The 20,112-nt window shown below is 32.3% G+C and overlaps 3 protein-coding genes across 3 annotated transcripts in view; 1 reads left to right on the top strand and 2 right to left on the bottom strand.

Annotated features, from left to right (window-relative positions):
- The window catches only part of LOC111424143 (ankycorbin), a 98,621-nt gene extending 87,517 nt beyond the window's left edge, over window positions 1-11,104 (bottom strand). The window contains exon 1 of the mRNA XM_023057576.2: window positions 10,859-11,104. The gene's annotated coding sequence lies outside the window, so the exon portion shown is untranslated. The remainder of the gene's footprint in view (window positions 1-10,858) is intronic.
- Window positions 444-6,782, top strand: LOC111424145 (uncharacterized). Its single transcript, XM_023057580.2, has 4 exons — window positions 444-748; window positions 1,715-1,925; window positions 5,298-5,428; window positions 5,480-6,782. The coding sequence occupies exons 1-4, from the start codon at window positions 533-535 to the stop codon at window positions 6,659-6,661; spliced, it is 1,740 nt and encodes a 579-aa protein (XP_022913348.1). The 5' UTR covers window positions 444-532; the 3' UTR covers window positions 6,662-6,782.
- Window positions 11,105-11,295: 191 nt separating the features above from the next.
- Window positions 11,296-19,656, bottom strand: LOC111424094 (ATP-binding cassette sub-family B member 10, mitochondrial). Its single transcript, XM_023057523.2, has 5 exons — window positions 19,232-19,656; window positions 18,972-19,178; window positions 18,711-18,913; window positions 12,502-12,783; window positions 11,296-12,441 (listed from the first exon to the last, which is right to left on the bottom strand). The coding sequence occupies exons 1-5, from the start codon at window positions 19,506-19,508 to the stop codon at window positions 11,383-11,385; spliced, it is 2,028 nt and encodes a 675-aa protein (XP_022913291.1). The 5' UTR covers window positions 19,509-19,656; the 3' UTR covers window positions 11,296-11,382.
- Window positions 19,657-20,112: the final 456 nt, after the last annotated feature.

Below are 20,112 nucleotides of genomic sequence, written 5' to 3'. Positions count from 1 at the left end.
TTTTATAATTTTTAATAATTATTACAATGAAAATTACGAATAATGAATTTTAATACGAGTAACATTGACGATACTTGCGGAGTTAGCGACAAAACGAACGTAATGGAATTAAAACTCGACCGAACTAACTTACTTTGCCTCTATTTATTGCTAAATATAGTCAGCTATGTTCTCAATAAAAAGGGTTAAGGAACTGCTACAGATGTTAACTCTAGAATACCCAATATTTTATCTGGTCCGCACCCAACAAGTAACGCTTTGGAATGTGTCTCTAGCAAGGTCCATTCGTTCGTATCTGAACCTTGCGGTGGAATAGTAGGTAGAGAGTGGGGCTACGGATCTTGCTTTCGCACTACTCCCCACACACACACTCACATACTAAGAATAAGTACTATAAAATCAACTCTGAAACGCACAGTCTGTACAGTGGCAGTGTTTGCACGTGTAAACTTTAATAACAAGTTGTAATTCAAAAATTAAGAAAAATATTTAAAAAAATTAAATTCAAAAATTAAACTTAAACAAAAAAAAAATGTCGATAGTTTGTAGAGTGTTAGTGAATAATGCGAAATGTAGAACGATCGCGACTTTCCCCGGAAGAAGAAGCCAAAGTACCAAACTAAAACCCCAATTGGCTACAACCAATGGGTTTTTAAAATCTTCATTTTTGGATGTGCCAATTCCCGAAACAAATTTGGCGGAATACGCTATGGAATTTTATGGGGATTATGCCGATAGAATAGCTTTGGTAAGTTTTTTTTCTATGGGTTTCTCGAGGTTGCTCGGCTATTTATAGACATTTCTTGGGGAGTTGGGGGAAGGAAGAAGAAAATGTATGTATAAGAGATAGTTGCAGTCAACGACTTTCCTTAACTTGAGCGGGAGATTTTTTTTTTTTAATAAAATTAGTAATTAATATTCATCATAGCTGAGAAAACAGTTTTGTTTTAATTTTTTTTTAAATGAATTATTCAAAGTGTTATTGCATTTGCGAGAATTTGTAATAAGGTTGAGAAAAATTTACATCGCAATTATACAAGGCTATTGCATTTAAATCATTGATAACTATCAATTAAATATTGCTTTCATTATTTATTATTTTTCTTTAACGATTAAGTAAATAAAATCGTCAATTAAGATCGTCATCAACTCGATCTAATAAGTTATCGATGAAGATGTTTTCGTAATGAAATGCATCTATCATATTTTATTAAATACATATTGTTATCGTGATTACGCCTTTAGCCCATTTTTATTTGCGCGCGAGTTCAAAGTACAAAATTTTAAAAACGACGAGTCAATGAAGATAAAATCTTACAATAATCTCGTGTTAAAAAAACGCGACGTATTTATACCACTCATCATATCTCTAAAAACATCTCATGGGATTAAAAAATCAGACAGAAAGTTACATCAAATGAAAAATGTGTTATGATAAATTATTAATTATTGATGTAAATGTTGTTTTAAATTTCTATGTTTATTACATCCAATTATCTATTTTCGGATATCAATTTAATTAGAAGTCGACAACCTCTCCTTGGTTTTAGCATAAATTATTTTTGTTGGTTACAAATTATTGACGTCATTACTTGCAATTATTTATTTTTTGATTAAAGCAAAATATTAAACATAAATAAGGAAAAGTTTTTGGCGATAACACAACTTTAAAATGTAATAAATAATATATTTATTATTATTTAATTTTTAATAGGAATGCGGAATAACTGGAAGAAACTACACATTCGATGAGGTTAGAGTAAAGTCAAGAAATCTAAATAAAACTTTACGGAAGAAATTAAAGTTACAAAGAGGCGACGTTGTTGCTCTATTCTTGCCAAACATTCCAGAATTTCCTATTTGTGTCTTCGGAAGTATTTTAGCCGGGTTAAAAGTGACAACTTTAAATCCTGCTTATACGCCAGGTAAATCCTAATTTAATTTAATTTGAAAAAAAAACTCTTCAAGTTTAATAACTAATAAACAAATACATTTATTTATAACACATGATAAGACAAATTTATGATAAGAAAAAAAATTTGACCGGGGGGCAAAATATTAATACAATGTTAAGATAAATCTTTTATGATCCTTAATTATCCTATTCGAGATAATAAAAATGTTATCTGCCTTTTATTGAATTAACATAATTTGGGTAATCTTACATTCATCATTTTTTAACTACGTCTCATCCAGACGATTGTTGTAAATCAAATAATAATAATTATTAATATAAAAAAGTAAAACGAGGAATTTATGAAGCCTCTTTATATTGACTCAGAGAACACAAATAAAAGAAAAACAAAAAAATTAAACAAAATATATACTGAAACTAATAGAAACTTTAAAAACACTACCAACAACTAGCAAATATGTAAGTTACAGCCACAGTGATAAGGTGAGGGAATTAAATCAAGAATTTATATCTCATTGCACTCTTGGGTGCTGAAGGGACGACATCATTTCTTTCAATAAAGAAGGTACACACACACGTTACTGCAAATGTATCATATTACGAGTAACTAATATGATACGTTTAGAAAAATCAGATTAATCACAGAAGACGCAATGTCTTGTCAAGGGCTTATGCTATTTGCATAATCACTACGTGGCTATAAAAAATGTTCAGCTTTTACACATACCACAGAAAACTGCGATAGACACTTGACATGCGGAAAATGCAAAGGCAACCACAACACAACGAAATGCAATCCGTTACTACCAGAAACCTGCCTAGCAAGCCAATTTCAACCTATTATTGTATAATAGATACTTATATTGTGTACTAACTCAATAAACCTAAAAATGTCAACAGGCAAAAGTTAATTGAAAGACTAAAAATAAAATTTGCGGAACAATTTAACATAGATACGTACATTTGTAAATATATCAACAAATTGAGCAGACATAGTTATTCTGGACCGACTTAACACCCATACAACGGTGGAATTTTTGGAGTAAATGCATTAGCAATCAAACATCATCATCAGGAGCATGAGACAAACAAGTAAGAATAATAACTACAATAAACATTTCATTAATGTGACTTACGTCAATATCAACGACTTCAAAAACAAAAAGGTTTAAATCTATAATTTGCTTCAAGAACACGATATAGACCTCTTAATGTTTGTGAAGGCTGAAATAAAAAGTGACCAATAAATATGTTATAACAATTGGCAGATGATACACCGCAGCTAATATTAAAGTAAAGTAAATCCTCCATCCATTACCACTTTAAGGATCAACGCCGTATATACACGCAATATCGGAGGTACGTGTAGGGACCAAATCCGCATGATAAAATTGTAATATAGTGATATCACTATGGTGTCCATATGAAAATCTGTCAAGTGGTACAAAAAAGTTTCTTTCCACTTACTTGAATTAGCTGGTCTCAATACATAAGCGTTATACAAAATGAAATGTACAAAAAATATCAATTTATAACATTTTCAAAGAGAACTGGTAAATCATTGATAAACAAATATAAAGGTGATGATGATAAATGTATAAAAAGCTCAAGATCTGAATCACACTCTCTCTTGAGGATAACTGCACCATGACACTTTCCAGACACGAATACCCATCGCAGTCGGTGCCGAGGTACGGCTACCAAATCCGGCTCGATCCTGACAGGGTTAATAACCCTCTCAATGTGTGTCTCTATTACACCATCCCATTTAATTCAGATATCTTCCTTGTGTATATCCACTTTCATTCCCCCCTCAAAAGATTTTCAACAAAGCAACGCAATATAAATAGCTAATAATAATAATAGGTGATTTGCTGCAGTCGTTTCTGAACAACTCCAATTTTATAAAAAGATATACAAATCCCACATTTCTAATGCCGGCAAACAACGACAGAACTCCGGATGTACCTACTTATCCACATGACTAATACATGAGTAATTAAGTTCAAAATCTCCATCAATCAAACACTTTCAATGCAAACTGAAACATCAAAATATAATCTACTTAAGACGAATCTAGAAAAAGTAAATGAACATCTTTAATAATCACAAAATTCAAACAAGATTTCTAGAATTCCCTCATGCTTTCGATAAAACGTCACTCTCCTACTAAAATGATATATTCCTCATATATACAGGGTGTAACTTAAGTGATGACTTTAATTTCAAGGGGTGATTCCTTGTTATATTTTAAGCACAAAAGTTCATACGAACATGGGTCCGCAAATGCTTCGTTTCCAAGATATAGGAAATCAAATGCATTTCAGCTAATTCCTCGTTATTCATAGTTAACTGCAAAAGAACAGATATTTAACTGACAGTAATCTTGACACTTTTAATGTTCAAAATCAACAATGTCAACAAAAACAATGTGTTTTTATTTTAAATCTTAACATCAATAAGAATATCTTACATGTCCTAAAACGGTTGCTCCTATCGACTTCAATTAGGTATACCTTTTTTTTTGGTGACAAATTTTAATTTGTCATCCCAAAAAGTCCCTGTGTATGAAATTTCATGAACTTATTTCGAAAATACGATTTATTTTCTCAACTTTGACACCCTATATCTTGCAAACGAAGCATTTGCGGACCCATGTTCATATGAACTTTTGTGCTTAAAATATAACAAGGAATCACCCATTGAAATTAAAGTCATCACTTAAGTTACACCCTGTATATTCACTTTCCAACTACATACTCGAAATAATTCACAACAAAAGACGAACTATAGAGAAAACAAACGAACACAAATGCGCAAAAACATATTGGCAAAAAGAAGAAAGCTAAAAGATGTCTAAGAATATTGTAACTAAAATTAGACACCTAAACAATCCCCTCCACAATATTCCTAACGAGGTCTCATATACAAAAATCAAAACCGAATCAATTTGCGAAAGACACAAACGTTTAAGAGCAAATAAAAAAAAACTATCCTCAATATCCTATACAAACTATTTCAAGCACGTGTGTATGAAGGAGAACCTAAGTCACTATATCAACTGTTAAAATATTACAGATAATTATTTTATTTTATTTTAAAGCAAATATATTATGTAATTAATCTGATAAAAATTATAGAATTGTTATTACAAGCGAAATGAAAAAAAAAAATAAAAAATTAAAACAATCACGTTATAAACACGATTTCTTTTTCAAATAGCCTCAAGCGAATACATAATGACCTTTAATATTGTATAATTTTCATTTGCATGTCGTTCAAAGTCCATTTCATACCATAATCAGTACCTAATCTTTATTTACATCCGCTTTTTATCATTGTTTTTTTCTTTTATAATCAAATTATTTATTTTGAATTTTAGATGAAATTCATAGACAACTCGTCGATTCTGGTGCGAAAATAATAATAACAATAAATCCATTGTACCAAAATTGTAATAAAGCAATCGACAAGTTGGATAAAAAAATTCCTATCAGTATAATAAAAGAAAAGGTAAATTAATAAAAATTATTGAGTTATTTACACAAAATTATTATTTTTTAGCAAGATGAACTTCTCCCACAAGGAACAATCAATTTTAAAGAACTCATCGATGAAAAATTAGATTTACCAGATATTACAAATTTATCACCAGATGATACCGCCTTTTTACCATATTCAAGCGGCACAACAGGATTACCAAAAGGTGTTATGCTCTCAAACAGAAATTTAGTTGGAAATATCCAACAAATTGGTTCGGATGAAACGAAATTTGCCAAATTACCAGACGGCTCACATCAAGATTGTTACCCATCCATCCTTCCTTTATTCCACATTTACGGTTTTACATCATCAGTGAGTTTATTAAGAACGGGATGTAAAACGGTTACATTAAGCAAATTTACACCAGAATTGTATATTCAAACGATCATAAAACACAAACCAAATATTTTAATGTTAGTCCCACCGATAGTTTTATTTTTAAGTGCTCATCCAGCGGTTAAAACTGAATATTTCGCAAATTTAGAAACGACTATGTGTGGGGCTGCTCCTTTAGGGCCTTTAGATGAGCAGAAATTCCGCGAAAAGGTTGCAAAACCTTGTACGATTTTACAAGGTTACGGTTTAACTGAAGCTTCACCAGTTGTGACTCAAATGCCAACAGCTTTACAAGGAAAATATGTTGGATCAATGGGTCATCCTGTGTCACTCACTGAAGTGAAAGTAGTCGATATTAACGATCCTGAACTAAAACATTTAGGTCCGAATCAAACTGGAGAACTCTTAGTGAAGGGTCCTCAAGTAATGCAAGGTTATCACAATAAACCGAAAGAAACCGAAGAAACTTTTATTGATGGTTGGTTAAGAACCGGGGATATGGTTTATTACAACGAAGATTTACTATTTTTCATCGCGGATAGAATCAAAGAATTAATTAAAGTCAAAGGATTTCAAGTTCCCCCAGCCGAATTAGAACAATTAATTCGCGATTTCCCGGGTATTCAAGACGCCGCGGTTATTGGAGTTCCCCATCCGATTAACGGGGAAGCTCCAAGGGCTTACATCGTACCCAAACAAGGGCAAAAGGTCGATGTTAATAAATTAAAAGAATTCGTTGAATCGAAAGTCGCTAAACACAAAAAATTAAGCGGCGGAATTTCTATCGTTGATAGTATTCCAAAAAATGCTTCAGGAAAAACATTGAGGAAAGAGTTAAAGAACAAATTTGAAAAAGAAGGAATTTAAAAAAATCTTGTTTTAAGTCACACATTCCTTTTTTGTACTCTCCCATAATATTGGGTTATGGTTTATTATATTTTAGATTAAGTGTATGTACATAACAATTTATGAAGATATTAATTAATAAGATTTTAATGTTTTAATTAAAATTAACACTTAATGTACAGAATTTTTTTTAATGTAATATAAAAATATATTTTTTAATAAATAAAACAGCGACTGTTTTTAATGGTTTTATAGATGTCCATAAAAGTTTGATTGACCAGAAAGCAACAAAAGGAAGAATACATTGTTTCTCTCAATAATAAAATGATAAAACGCAAACTGGATTGATGTAATCTATTTGCCAATAAAATGAAAAGTAACGATGATAGCAAATGTTTAATAAAACTTTATACAGGAAATATAAATACTGAAATCCTGGAGAAATCTTACTATAAATGTTTGCTTATCAAACTTTGGACGTGTTTGTAAACAAAAAATTTTGCAACCTAAAATCCTCATTATCACAGCATTTGTACAGTTGCAGCAGCTGTAGTATGATTAGGGATGAAATGGCTATATGGCAGAAAATTGAGTGCTTAGATACATGATACTGATACAGCCACATATTGTAATTATGTTGGTGGCCGTCAATGTTACATTACAAGGTGCTTATTTCTTCTGTTAACAGCATAAAAACGCAGTTTTAGCATTGCCTTGACCAAGTATTTTCAACAGGTTAGTATCGATACAACATATAGCATTATGATGATCAGTTTCAGTTTGATATGATATTAATTGTAAAACCCCGTCTACAAACGATCTCGACTTAATCAGGCGAGATCATACAATCCCCATTGTTATTAAAGCCGAGGTCGCTTGCGGCCAAGGAACAGCAATGTGTTTGTTTGATTGATTTGATAGTAATCGTAGACCTTCAACCATACGCGACCTCAAATTAATCGGACAAAGTCATACATTTTCCACGATTATTAAAGTGAAGGCCACTTATGTTGTGTTTCAGGTTGATATGATATTAATTGTAGAGCCCCAACCTCGGCTTAATTAGGAAAAATTCTGTTTCCTCTTCTGAGTTTAGCCAAGATTGCTTACGAAAGAGATGTTGCAGTTCATGTCTACCAGTTTCGTTTTGAGATGATATTAATTGAACCTCAACCGTGAGCAACCTCGGCTTTTTTGGACGAAATAGCACAATCCCTATTCTAATTAAAAGCCGAGGTAGCTTGCGGCCGAGACGCAGGAATGCCCCATGATCAGTTTCAGGTTGATATGATATTAAATGTAGAGCCTCCTATTACCATCCTCTCTATTAATGTTGTTCTCGGCAATATTTCAGTGGATGCACAGCACGTATCGATCAGTTTCGACGTGGAATCACATTTTATTAAAATGCCGGTAAAAATACCATGGACGGTCTGTGATGAACATTTGTCAACGATTAACATACGGTGGAAAGGGGAATTTTGCTAGCAATTTGAGGAAGAAACCAAGGGATCGCCAATTTGTATATGAAGCTGTTGTAAGAAGCAGCTTTAAAAACCAATCATTGGAAATCAAAGTTATGGCTATGTTATGTCGTATGGAAGCATAGCGGACGAAGGGTTAAGGATTTATTAAATCATTTAAAACAGCCAGCATTCAATGATGAAGGATCCATGGTGAGCTTAATCATAAAAAGTTCTCGCAAATTATCATTACAGTTCAATTTACCAGGAATGTTTAAATCGATCGTCTTGATGTTATATTTTCTCCATCAGGAATACGATTTATAAGACCTATCGACAGCTAAAACACATTCTAGCTCTCTCAACCGTCGTCATCTGTATGAGTTCTTAAGATAAATGATGTATTTTGAAATGTTCAAATAAAGTTTAATAAATTCATAAAAACCACAATAACAAGAATAAATATTGACAAAAGTATCAATCAGAATAGTAGGTATTTGCCGATTGAGGAACCGTCCAAGGTCAAGGTCACGACGGAGGAATTTCAGGAGGAGGTTCATCAATCGACAAGTAAGAATGAAGCTCAAAGTGTGTAACCCTGCTGTGTGAATCTGTATGACCTTGACCTACACCATAAATCACTCATGGTTACGATCGTACTAAGTGGCCTTCATCTTGAGATCAAGGTTAATTATAACCTAATCATGGTCAGTACCTTTATTTTGACCTTCACTCCTCCTCTATATGTATAATATTACGATCATGTTCGGTTTGTCAATTTTTATACTCAGCAAATCATTTCACCAGTTTGTGTGTTCCAAGTAACTTGTGTAAGCCATGGTGGATTGGAAGGGTATGTTCCTCTTATAGTGGTGAGGGAATTTTGGGAGATAATTAGATAATATGATGTATAATTAATTTGGAATAAGGGGTGAATAAAAGTATCCCCCACCTCTGAGCAGTTGAGCTTTATATTGGAAACAAACATTTTTTTCTATCATCATTCGAGATAAGACAGTAGTAACAATGTTTGTTACAAAATGTACACACGTCCAGATAATCACAAGCATAACGCCTTTGTTATAATAGATGATCTGTAGAGACAATTGATACTATATTTCGAGATATAATGTGTATTTTGGACTACATTACGTGGATGTGGTGGATTTTGCTAACAGTATTACAAAAAAAGTTATTATTTTCATTGAATCACAAATGAAGCTTAAAAAAATATAGAAACTTTCGGTATTTACTTCCACAATTCTAAAGAAGTGGAAATAAATCATTTAACATAAGACCAAATTTATTTTTGATCGCAGTCAAAATAACCCTATTCAAGCTTAACACTCAATATAAGATCGCATAATGATGCCCATAATTTTAGTATAAGGGAGGTTAGAGCGAGTTAGATCAACCTGTTAGAAACCACATATCAGAAAAGAACCTAAACAATACCAAGTTCGTACGGGGCAACTTTCCTTAATAACATCCTTAATAACTATAATTGCCAACAAGAACAATTCGGGACTGCTCAGAAATTCCTTCACCATTTCAAGAAACCAACATGTTTAAAAATGTGCACTTGCATAAAATTAAATCGACTTAAGAACTCCTTAAAGAACTTGCCTGGAAACAAAAGCTCACAGAATGACAATGAATGATGAATTTGTATGGGAATCGTCTAATTTAGTATTAAAAATTCTATCATTTTGATAACACCATGGAAACACGATGTCATTCTGGTTTGTCATAACTAGCTCGCAACGTTTGAACAATGGTCGGAAGACCATGAGCATGAAGTTCTTGTTACCAACAGCAAAACGGACAGAAAGCTCGATCTATCGTGCACAATTCGTTCTGAAAAGAAGTTTTATCCCTAGAGACATTCATATACTATCTCCAAATACTTATACTATGTATATTCTTACATCTAAAAACCGGTTTGATACAGTGACAAAATGTATGCATTGTGTTGTCATCGTACATAACTATTTGTGTGATCGAAAAATATTCCAAGCCATAGACAACACGAAAAGCACATTAAATGGCTAAAATCAGTCAAAGCAAAAGCCGTATTTGAAATAGAAAGAATTTTACAAATTTCTTTTTTTTTTTAGATTATAGAGCATCCCTAAACAAGGAACTATATGAGGATATATATATACAATATATATATCCTCATATATATACAAAGTGTACAAAGTGTACTTTGTATATATATATACAAAGATGATTTTGACACTATACTTATTTACTAAAAACATGAAAAAACTTGTGAACTTAACACACTTAGCAGGTTACTGTTCCTGCTAAGACTAATTGTAAGTAAGGAATGCCAAAACCACCGTTTTTGAAAAATTCTGCTTTCCAAGAAACACGTATTAACCCCTTAGCCAGTACGCTATCTTCCGATTGCACGGGCCGTAGTAATCAAGAAAGCCACTCGCGTGTCATTCCATTCGGCTGATCAGCCGTGTGCCTAAACTTGCGCAAAATGTATAACTCCTCACAACGAGTCAGACTTGTGGTTTTTGCTTATGGTAGTAATCATAATAATAATAATTCCTTACCACGAGTTAGACTCGTAGTTTTCGCCTATGGCATAAATTCGTTACCATGAAACTCACTCTTTCTTTCACCTCTATCACACCGTAGATTACGGAAGAAAAACTAGCTTTTCTCATATATTTATGTCAATCATGACAAGGCGTAGCACAAATTTAAAATCGATAGATATTAACTTATATACGCTTACCTTAATTCAAACATGTTTTATTCGCATATTTTCTTTCCAAAATATTAATCCATTTCGGCAAACCTGCTTTCCTACTCCATTTACCAACTTTATCAATTTTCAACTTACGTTTGTCTCTATATACATATGTTACATCTTGTTAGTTACATGATTACAAAAAATACGGGTCAAAAAAAGAGCTAATGAAATCTTAATTAACACGCGACGATACCGCGACGGTATTTTATTGGAAGCGACCACGAGGCGATCGATGAATTAGGAGCTCGTAGACCAACGTTACGCTACTTCAACGACACTGTAACAAAATGACTCGAAATCGACACAAATAACATCAAAAAAAACTAGACTTGAATCATATGGTCGGAAACTGATTGCCTGGAGACTCGACATGCTGAGTCGTCGGGAACCGGTTGGTTATGGTACAAGTAAAAACTAAATTTTATGTAACATAAAAATATATTTTTAAAAAAGTACAACAAAAACCCGATTTTTCACATTATTTTACACCCACCTGTCTCAAAACCCTAAAACGGACTAGAAATTTCATTTTTAGTCCTTTCTTCGTTAAACAAACCATCCGTTGTAAAGGTTTGATGTTTAATTAATTCCTTAAAAGCTCCATCGGGAATATTAACTAATTCGTTATAAGTCCCCTTTTCAACAATACTTCCGTTTTTAAGCACCGCAATAACATCGGCGTTTTGTATAGTTGATAAACGATGAGCAATCGTTAAAACAGTTCTTCCTTTCATAACTCTTTCCAAAGCTTCTCTTACCAAATACTCAGATTGAGCGTCTAAAGCGCTCGTCGCTTCATCTAAAAGTAAGATTTTTGGATTTTTTATTAACGCCCTAGCGATGGCTACTCTTTGTTTTTGTCCACCGCTTAACATGACACCTCTTTCACCGACGATCGTTTCGAATTTATGCGGTAGTTTTTCAACAAATTCTAATACGTTTGCTTCTTTAGCAACGCGAATAAGTTCTTCTTCTGTGATGCATTCAGGATTGTCAGCGCCGTATAAAATATTTTCACGAATTGTGCAAGAAAATAAAATCGGTTCTTGACTAACGGTGCCTACGTGTTTTCGTAACCAAACCGGGTTAATCTCTTTAACGTTTTTTCCATCTAATAAAACACTACCTTGCGTAGGATCGTATAACCTCAATAACAAAGCGGCTAAAGTGCTTTTACCAGAACCGCTTGGTCCAACAACAGCTACGGTACCACCCGGGGTGATTTCTAAATCTAATCCTTTTAAAACTGAAATATCTCGTCTTGAAGGATAATTAAAATCTAAATTTGTGAATTGAATGTGTCCTTCCGGTGGATTTCGCGGGATTATCCCACCTGAATTAGCTATTTCTGGTTGACGGTCGATTAATTCCCATAATCTCGATGCAGCACCCAGTGATTTATTTAATTCAGAATAAAACGACGATAAACCACCCACGGATACCCCAATATACGCCGCGTAAAGTAAAAATGATGATAAATTGCCAACAGTTATTGTATTCGAGGATACCATAACTCCACCATAATATAAAACGGAGATTATTATTATATTTCCTGATAATCCAGTCTAAAAATTGCAATTTTTGAAATAAAATTGATACAACATTTTTAAATAAAGTTATTTTACCATTCCATAAAATAAAGCTCTTGCTTTAGATTCTTTGTACCCCAATTGAAGAATTTTAGTTATTTTAGATTTATAAGTAACTAACTCTTTAGATTCTTGCCCAAAAGTTCTCACGGTTCTGATGTTTGAAATGCGTTCTTCAGCTACCTGAGTAGCATCGGCTAAGGCGTCTTGGACGGCTTTTGATATTTTACGAACAAAACGGCCATAAATTACCCCTACGATCGCTATTGGGGGTACAATTGCCAAACCAACTAAAGCTAACTCTGGGGACATATAAAACTGTGAAACAAAAACTTTTTGTAAATATAACTAAATCATCTTAAATAATTAATTAGGGTTTAATGAGGTGTTAATCAAGATTTAATCCGGTTTTATTTTTGATTTATATTTATGATTGATTGATTTATTAAGATTAATAATAATGAATTTAAAGGTTAATCGCATCCTTATTTGGATTGTTTTGAAATAACAAAAAAATAGGATGTGTCATTATAATTTTATTTTGTTCCAATACTTGACCTGAATTATCGAAAGGGATGTTATGAGTAAAAACAGGTTTCGGAGAATCGAAATTGTTAATCATTAAAAACACAATGTTTTCGTAATGTTACGCAACTATGTATGAACGGACTATAACTATGTATAAGCTACTATTCAGATTTTAGTTGCAAAGCGTTTTGTCAAGAAAATAGGGTTGATGAAGTAAAAAGGAATTGAATTGAAAGACTACGTAGGAGCCCGCATTAAAATCATTAGAGGAAGCTTTAAGGTATTGCCGTGTTCAACCTTCCATTTAAAATATAAACATTGAAATGATACTGAAGTACATTACATAATTTTGTGTTTGCCTTCAGTTCAAACTATCGGAGACACGGCACGAGAAGAACGGCAAGTACCGCCAAACTCTATCAGCACTGACATGATAGAATTGCTTCGGCCAGAGCTTCCTATGTTTGTAAAAGCCTTCCTCTTCATCTAGAGAATGCCCCCAAATCAACGCAGAAGTTTTTTTGCGCTACTATACTGACTTTTCCAGAAATACTGAATCTCATTAACATAGCCTGGATTTTTTTGTGTGCGCGAAAACACTAGGAGGTGACAAGAACAGCATCAATGTCATCGTAAGCCAACTAAAAAATTCGCAGTATCTCGTTCTTTGCGTGGAAACGGCATAGATAGAAAGAGATGTAAAGGAATTCCTAGAGTCTAAATGAGGTTGTAACGTTTTTCGCGTATCTTCTTCTGCGACCGGGATTTACTGATTGCGAGAAATCTTGCAGGCTCGCGATCGCTGGTATATCAAAAGTAGTCGTGTTCTCTCTACTACAGGAATCGCAAGGACTGTATATACATGCGATTTGTCAAATTCGGACCTTTAAAAAAAGTAAGTTGTCGACCATGACAGTGAGTTTGGAAATCAAGGTTGAAATACTGATACGTTAGTTCTGTTCCTAACATCAGCGAAGTCTTAAAAAGACTATCGCAAAGGTTATCTCTTTAATAAAACCCTATACAAAACTCCAAAGCGGTGGTTTCCAACTTTTAGATCTGTGGAGCTATTTTTATTATTTTAAGTTTGAGGCCGGGGATAAGTTTCATGTGTGGACAATATTTTCATTTTTTGGCACATGATGTCTCATAACAGAAGTGCGCCTCGATCATGACCAAGTCGATGCTGCATTCGAGACATTACTGGTTTTCGAAAAAACCGTGGTCACGGGCAATTGGTAGACTAGTTTATCATTTTGTTTATCATGGCACTTAAAGCAAGAGCTACAAATAAATGTTGTTTCCTGGAGAGATAAACGGTACGTCTTAATGTTCTCTACAAAGCACTCAGATTTGCAGATTTAAGTATGAAATCGTCGAGGACAAATAAAGAAAAAACCAGAAGTGATACCTGCTTACAATAAAGGGAAATCGCAAAACAATTGCTTATAGTTGCAAAAGTCGTGCTTCTCCAGCAGAAAAGTGAAGCAAAAATCGTTCTTCACGTCATTACACACACACATTTTAAACTGTTTGTATCTTCGTTCTGTGAACACTGTCAATACACCGTAATTAAAGAATGAGAGAATCAACACATCACATAAACGTTCGGAGTTTCTGCTTCCGACGCAGAAGGTCACCGGCACGTGATCGAAATCTTAACTTGCTATCAGTAGTAACACCAAGATTTCTCGACCTCCCAACAACTTCAAAAATATCAGAGCCAACTCGTACTCTATTGTGCTGTGTGAAATAGGAAATGTGTAATAAACCAGAACCAAACACAGCTGAGAAGTGTAAATCGAAAGCAAAATAGGTCAAAATAAGTATGGAACCCTGTGGTACACCTTACCCTGTACAGACAGCTCTCCATTAAAAGTTACTTTCTATGATTGGCTGCAAAGATAGTTCTGCATAAGGTTAAGCGCAGATTGCGATAATCCAATATATTGAAGGATTGCAACCAGTAAGCTGATGTTGCAAAGTACCAAATCCTTTCAAAAAGTCAAAAGAACAAGGATAGTGATCAATTTATTGTCAATTCCACGAAGTACATTATCAATGACATCCAAGTGAGCCGTAGTACAACTGAAACCAGAACAGAAGTCCGATTGAGAAGTAGGAAATATTCTTTCTAACTTTAAAAAGTACCGATAAAATATTAATTAACCGCAGATACTGTAACTGAGAAACCTTACTAGTTTTAGGAACAACCCTTTCTTTGGTAAATTCATTACTTTTTGGTAATTATTTTAACTTAGCAACTATCGGTTGAATGTGCTGATGTAATGAAATGTAACACTTGATTTTCATGCATGACACCAACGATTTGAAATCAATAGAACTAAGTTGCTGTTGTCAGAAAAACATCGAAATAAAAATTAGTATTTATTCATCCTATTTCTTCCTCAAGAACCAAGAACCCTTTGGTTCACAATAAAATTCTGGTGTCAGGTGTGGGGTAATTGTTCCATATCAAAGAAATCTCAGGAATTAATAGTTCGCGTAAAACAATACCGAAACCCCAAATAGTCGAACAGAAATAAAATACAGCTAATTGGCCGCTATTTGTGAAAATCGCCAGTTTTGATTTTGAAGTCCTTTTGATTAGTGGTGGAACGGATATCCGGCAACTATCGCGATATTAAAAACCTATTATTTAGTACTCCACCAGTCACAGGAATTAGTATCTCTTTTAGGTGTTGGGCACTGCAGATAATATACAAGTTCAACCACAATAGGATTTTTTTCATTTAATACAACTTTATTTATCATTAGCAACCTCATTGTAACAATCCCAATAAGATATACAAATCTCTCTTGTTGCAGTTTCGTCTAGTTTTCTTCTCTTCGCTTGTAATTCATCATCACATTCATTACTAACAGAACTGTCACTGTTATCACTTTCGATTATTAATTAAAGTATCGATATTTTCGATGTTGCAATTTTCATCAATAATTTTCAAAATTCGCTGTAAAATTAATTTCTTGAAGGATCCTTGTGGAAATATTACCAATTATAAATTAAAGTATCCTCTTTTTAATGCAACAAGCCGTTTTGAAAAATCACTTTTAGTTCATGAGACATAAATTTTTGAAATAATTTACAATTTTTTAGAATTTGCAATTTTCGCCGATAAAGTTTTAAAAATTCGTATAAAATCCATTTCTTGGAATAAGAGTTTGAAAATTTCCCAAAGTGTTAATAAGAGTGTCCTCTTTCCAATGAACCAACTCGTTTTGAAAAATAACTTTTAGTTTTTGAGAAAACAATATTTGAAGTTTTGATAAATTTTCGATGTTGCAATTTTCATCGATAATTTTCAAAATTCGCTGTAAAATTCATTTCTTGAAGGATCCTTGTGGAAATATCGCCAATTATTAATTAAAGTATCATCTTTTTAATGCAACAAGCCGTTTTGAAAAATCACTTTTAGTTCTTGAGAAATAAGTTTTTGAAATAATCGACAATTTTTTCGAATTTTGCAATTTTCGGCGATTAAGTTTAAAAAATTCCTATAAAATCCAGTTCTTGGGATATGAGTATGAAAATTTCCCAAAGCGTTAATAAAAGCGTCCTCTTTCCAATGAACCAACTCGTTTTGAAAAATAACTTTTCGTTTTTGAGAAAACAATATTTGAAGTAAAATAAGGTAAAAATTAAAAGAGCTCTTTCTCATTTTTCTAATAAATATACTTAGTACCGGTTTCGATAATTACTTATCATCATCAGCTAAATCTACAAGCGAAATTATAATAAAGGCGTATAGAAATAAATAAATAAAATAAGTAATCTTACAGTCAAATAAATAATAAAAGTCACAATATAAAATGATTTAAAAACTAAAATAACGAGAAATAAAGATGTAAAGTGGACGACACTGAACAACACTACAGGTTAAAATGGAGTAATCACAAAAGAATAAAACAAGTTTCACGGATATATTAAAAACTAGAATTTTAAGTGTGAGTATAAAGGTTTGTAAATGGAGCAAAGCTGATCATTCATTAATTTTAGATTTTTATGTTTGTGTTTATCTATCTCGAGTTGTTCTAAAAGGTCTAATTTTTTACCCTTCTTACAGTTGTGTAGGAGAGACACATTGTTATAATCGATGTCATGATTAAATTCCATTTTATGTTGGTAGACATTTGAAGAAGAAGTATTTTTATGTTCCTTAATTCTTTTTGCGAGTTTTCTACCTGTTTGGCCAATGTATAATGCCTCACATTCGTTACATTTAATAGAATAAACACCATTTTTATTTAATATTATGTTCTTTGCTTTTGAAGTTAGACAATATATCTATAAGTTTGTGGTTATTTTTAAAACCAATATTGTAGCTCTTTTAATTTTTACCTTATTTTAAATCATACACCTCAGTGATTATGGATTTACTAGAATATTTGAAGTTTTGATAAATTTTCGATGTTGCAATTTTCATCGATAAGTTTCAAAATTCGCTATAAAATTCATATCTTGAAGGATCCTTGTGGAAATATCATCAATTATTAATTAAAGTATCCTCTTTTTAATGCAACAAGCCGTTTTGAAAAATCACTATTAGTTCTTGAGAAATAAGTTTTTGAAATAATCGACAATTTGTTCGAATTTTGTAATTTTCATCGATTAAGTTTTAAAAATTCGTATAAAATCGATTTCTTGGAATATGAGTATGAAATTTGAAGTTTTGATAAAATTTTCGATGTTGCAATTTTCATCGATAATTTTCAAAATTCGCTGTAAAATTTATTTCTTGAAGGATCCTTGTGGAAATATCGCCAATTATTAATTAAAGTATCCTCTTTTTAGAGTTGCTTCGTTAGTTAAATCAGCATCAAAAAATTCATTTTGTATCTTGGATCCAAATAAGTTGACATATCTTATCAGCTTTCTTATTAATTTTATTTTTATTCAAATATCGCAATGATGTGGCAATATAGGGATCACTATATGCTGGATAACCGGATATCCGACCGAAGGGGATGCCGAATATCCGGCTTTTTGTAAAATCACTATCCGTTCCATCACTCAATATCAATCAAAATCGCCATACATGAAACAATATCCGCATAATTTTGAGTGATAAATTCATAATTGAAGATCAGAGGGCTTTTGCTTGAGTTTTTTTTAACTGGTTTCATCATTTTTGATTTGTTTGGGGGGCTTGGTAACTAAGAAATGTACTTAGCGTGCGTCGAGAGTCTGAAGAAATTAAAAAGACGTACAAGACAGGAAGTGAGAATATAGAATTCTCAAGGCAAAAATTTATTATGTGACAAACATAGGACAATATGACTGGAAAACTTAATAGAGGGATCTGTCTTGTTATTCCATCATTACCAACAACATTTGTTATAATTTGATTTGGTGCTCAAAGCACCTTTCCCTCAGAAACATAAGAAAAAGAAAGCTCTTGGGTTACTGTCGATAGTCTACCACTGTTATACTGAACTATTTACTGTTTTTGAACTATGAAAAGAACCAAAATTGATGATTTTTTACAACAGACAAATCGAAATGTGGCTTCAGTTATGCAATGACAGCAAAGATCAACATAGCAATAGGTAGTGTAGAGCTCATTGAGCTTTATAATGAGTTAATTGAGGTTAGCTTTATAGTTAAAACAAAAATGAACCATTCTATTTATAAGCATAAAGTAGCTTATTTTTTTAAAAACAACTTATTACCAAAAATATATTTTTTAAATAATTACCATCATTCCAGTTCCTGCACACACCATAATAGTAGACCTCAAACCATCTGAAATATTTCCTGTTAATGCTTGACCAACAAGTTGTGTGTCCGCCGATAATCGATTTACAAGCTCACCGGTTGGTCTGGTATCAAAAAAACCTTGTTCTTGTTTTAAAACTGACGAAAACACCTTTAATCTTAAAGCTTGTGTCATTCTATATCCTACAAACAATTAACTCGACTTGTAAGATATGAAAAATCTTTTAATATCTCTTTTTACCAGCTGTTGACATAATATAAATTCTCCCAAAATTACATATAGCTCCAACAAAAAATACAGTTAACAAAACTGCACAAACTTTGTTTAATTTAGCCCTTGCTGCATCAATTTCTTCGGTGCTTGTATAAATAATATCTAAAATTTTACCTAAACTAAAAGGCACCGCCATCGTAACAGTGCTAGATACTAATAATAATGAAACAGCTCCTAAAAAGTGTATTAATTTTATTAATTTTTTTATACTTGTCTATATTATTTACCTAATAATTTCCATCTTTCTGGTTTTGCCAAAGAAAACAACCTAGCTACATCAGAATGTTTTAATCTTGGCCGAGGACCTTTACTACTGCCTGACATCTCTCTTTGCAATATTCGTGACAATTCATATTTATTGACACTTTTTAAAACCGTTGTTGCCTTCCTTGAGGCAGTAGAAAAATGCTTACCGCATATCGGACCATTGTAGAATTTATTGATTTGTTTAAAAGCGCCCAACTTTAAGTAACCTTTATTTAGAACGCAATGGTATACGAACATTTTCTAAACGTGACGAAAACTTGGCTCAAAACTATCTAATTAGAGCTTTAAATAAACACCTTTTTAACATATAATTTTTCTTTTTAATCCTTTTCAATTAATTCGTAATAATTTTTTTGTAGGTTATACGGTGACAATTATTTTAGGTTATGTATTTTTGATTTTTTTGACAGTTAAAAATTTGAAATATTTTGCGAAATAATAAAAATTAATTAAATCGTTGCGTTCAATTGAATAAAAAATGAGTTGGGTTAAAAATAGATTAAATTAATAATTCATAAAAAGATTTAAAAATCATTAAGAGGAGATTGTGAAATAATAGGCAACCCAAATATCACGCATATAATTTTGATTTATTTATAATAGATGGCGGTATAAACGATCATTTTGAAAAATTATTTATTAATTAATGTTATTTCTAAAAATTGTTTTTTTCGATAAATACTTTGGTTTTTTATTAAATTAATCATTTTATTACATAGAAATCAAGATTATTGTCGAAAAAAACAACCTAATTTATAAAAGGATGCACTTAATAATTAATCTAGCGCAAATCAGATAAACTTAAAAGATACTAATCTGGGGGGTTCTAAGAGAATGTCGG

This window comes from Onthophagus taurus, chromosome 11 (assembly GCF_036711975.1).
Source record: "Onthophagus taurus isolate NC chromosome 11, IU_Otau_3.0, whole genome shotgun sequence".
Classification (NCBI taxonomy): Eukaryota; Metazoa; Arthropoda; class Insecta; order Coleoptera; family Scarabaeidae; genus Onthophagus; species Onthophagus taurus.
The sequence above is the reverse complement of the archived record's forward strand: the minus strand, read 5'-3'. Positions and strand labels throughout refer to the sequence as shown.

What these genes read in the sequence shown, in the direction of transcription:
- LOC111424094 (XM_023057523.2), bottom strand. Translation starts at nt 19,508, where the DNA reads ATGTTCGTATACCATTGCGTTCTAAATAAAGGTTACTTAAAGTTGGGC. An exon ending in TTATATTATGTCAACAGCTG is followed by an intron (nt 18,914 to 18,971) that starts GTAAAAAGAGAT and finishes AATTGTTTGTAG; the next exon opens with GATATAGAATGACACAAGCT. An exon ending in GTGCAGGAACTGGAATGATG is followed by an intron (nt 12,784 to 18,710) that starts GTAATTATTTAA and finishes TTTGTTTCACAG; the next exon opens with TTTTATATGTCCCCAGAGTT.
- LOC111424145 (XM_023057580.2), top strand. Translation starts at nt 533, where the DNA reads ATGTCGATAGTTTGTAGAGTGTTAGTGAATAATGCGAAATGTAGAACG. An exon ending in ATGCCGATAGAATAGCTTTG is followed by an intron (nt 749 to 1,714) that starts GTAAGTTTTTTT and finishes AATTTTTAATAG; the next exon opens with GAATGCGGAATAACTGGAAG. An exon ending in TCAGTATAATAAAAGAAAAG is followed by an intron (nt 5,429 to 5,479) that starts GTAAATTAATAA and finishes ATTATTTTTTAG; the next exon opens with CAAGATGAACTTCTCCCACA.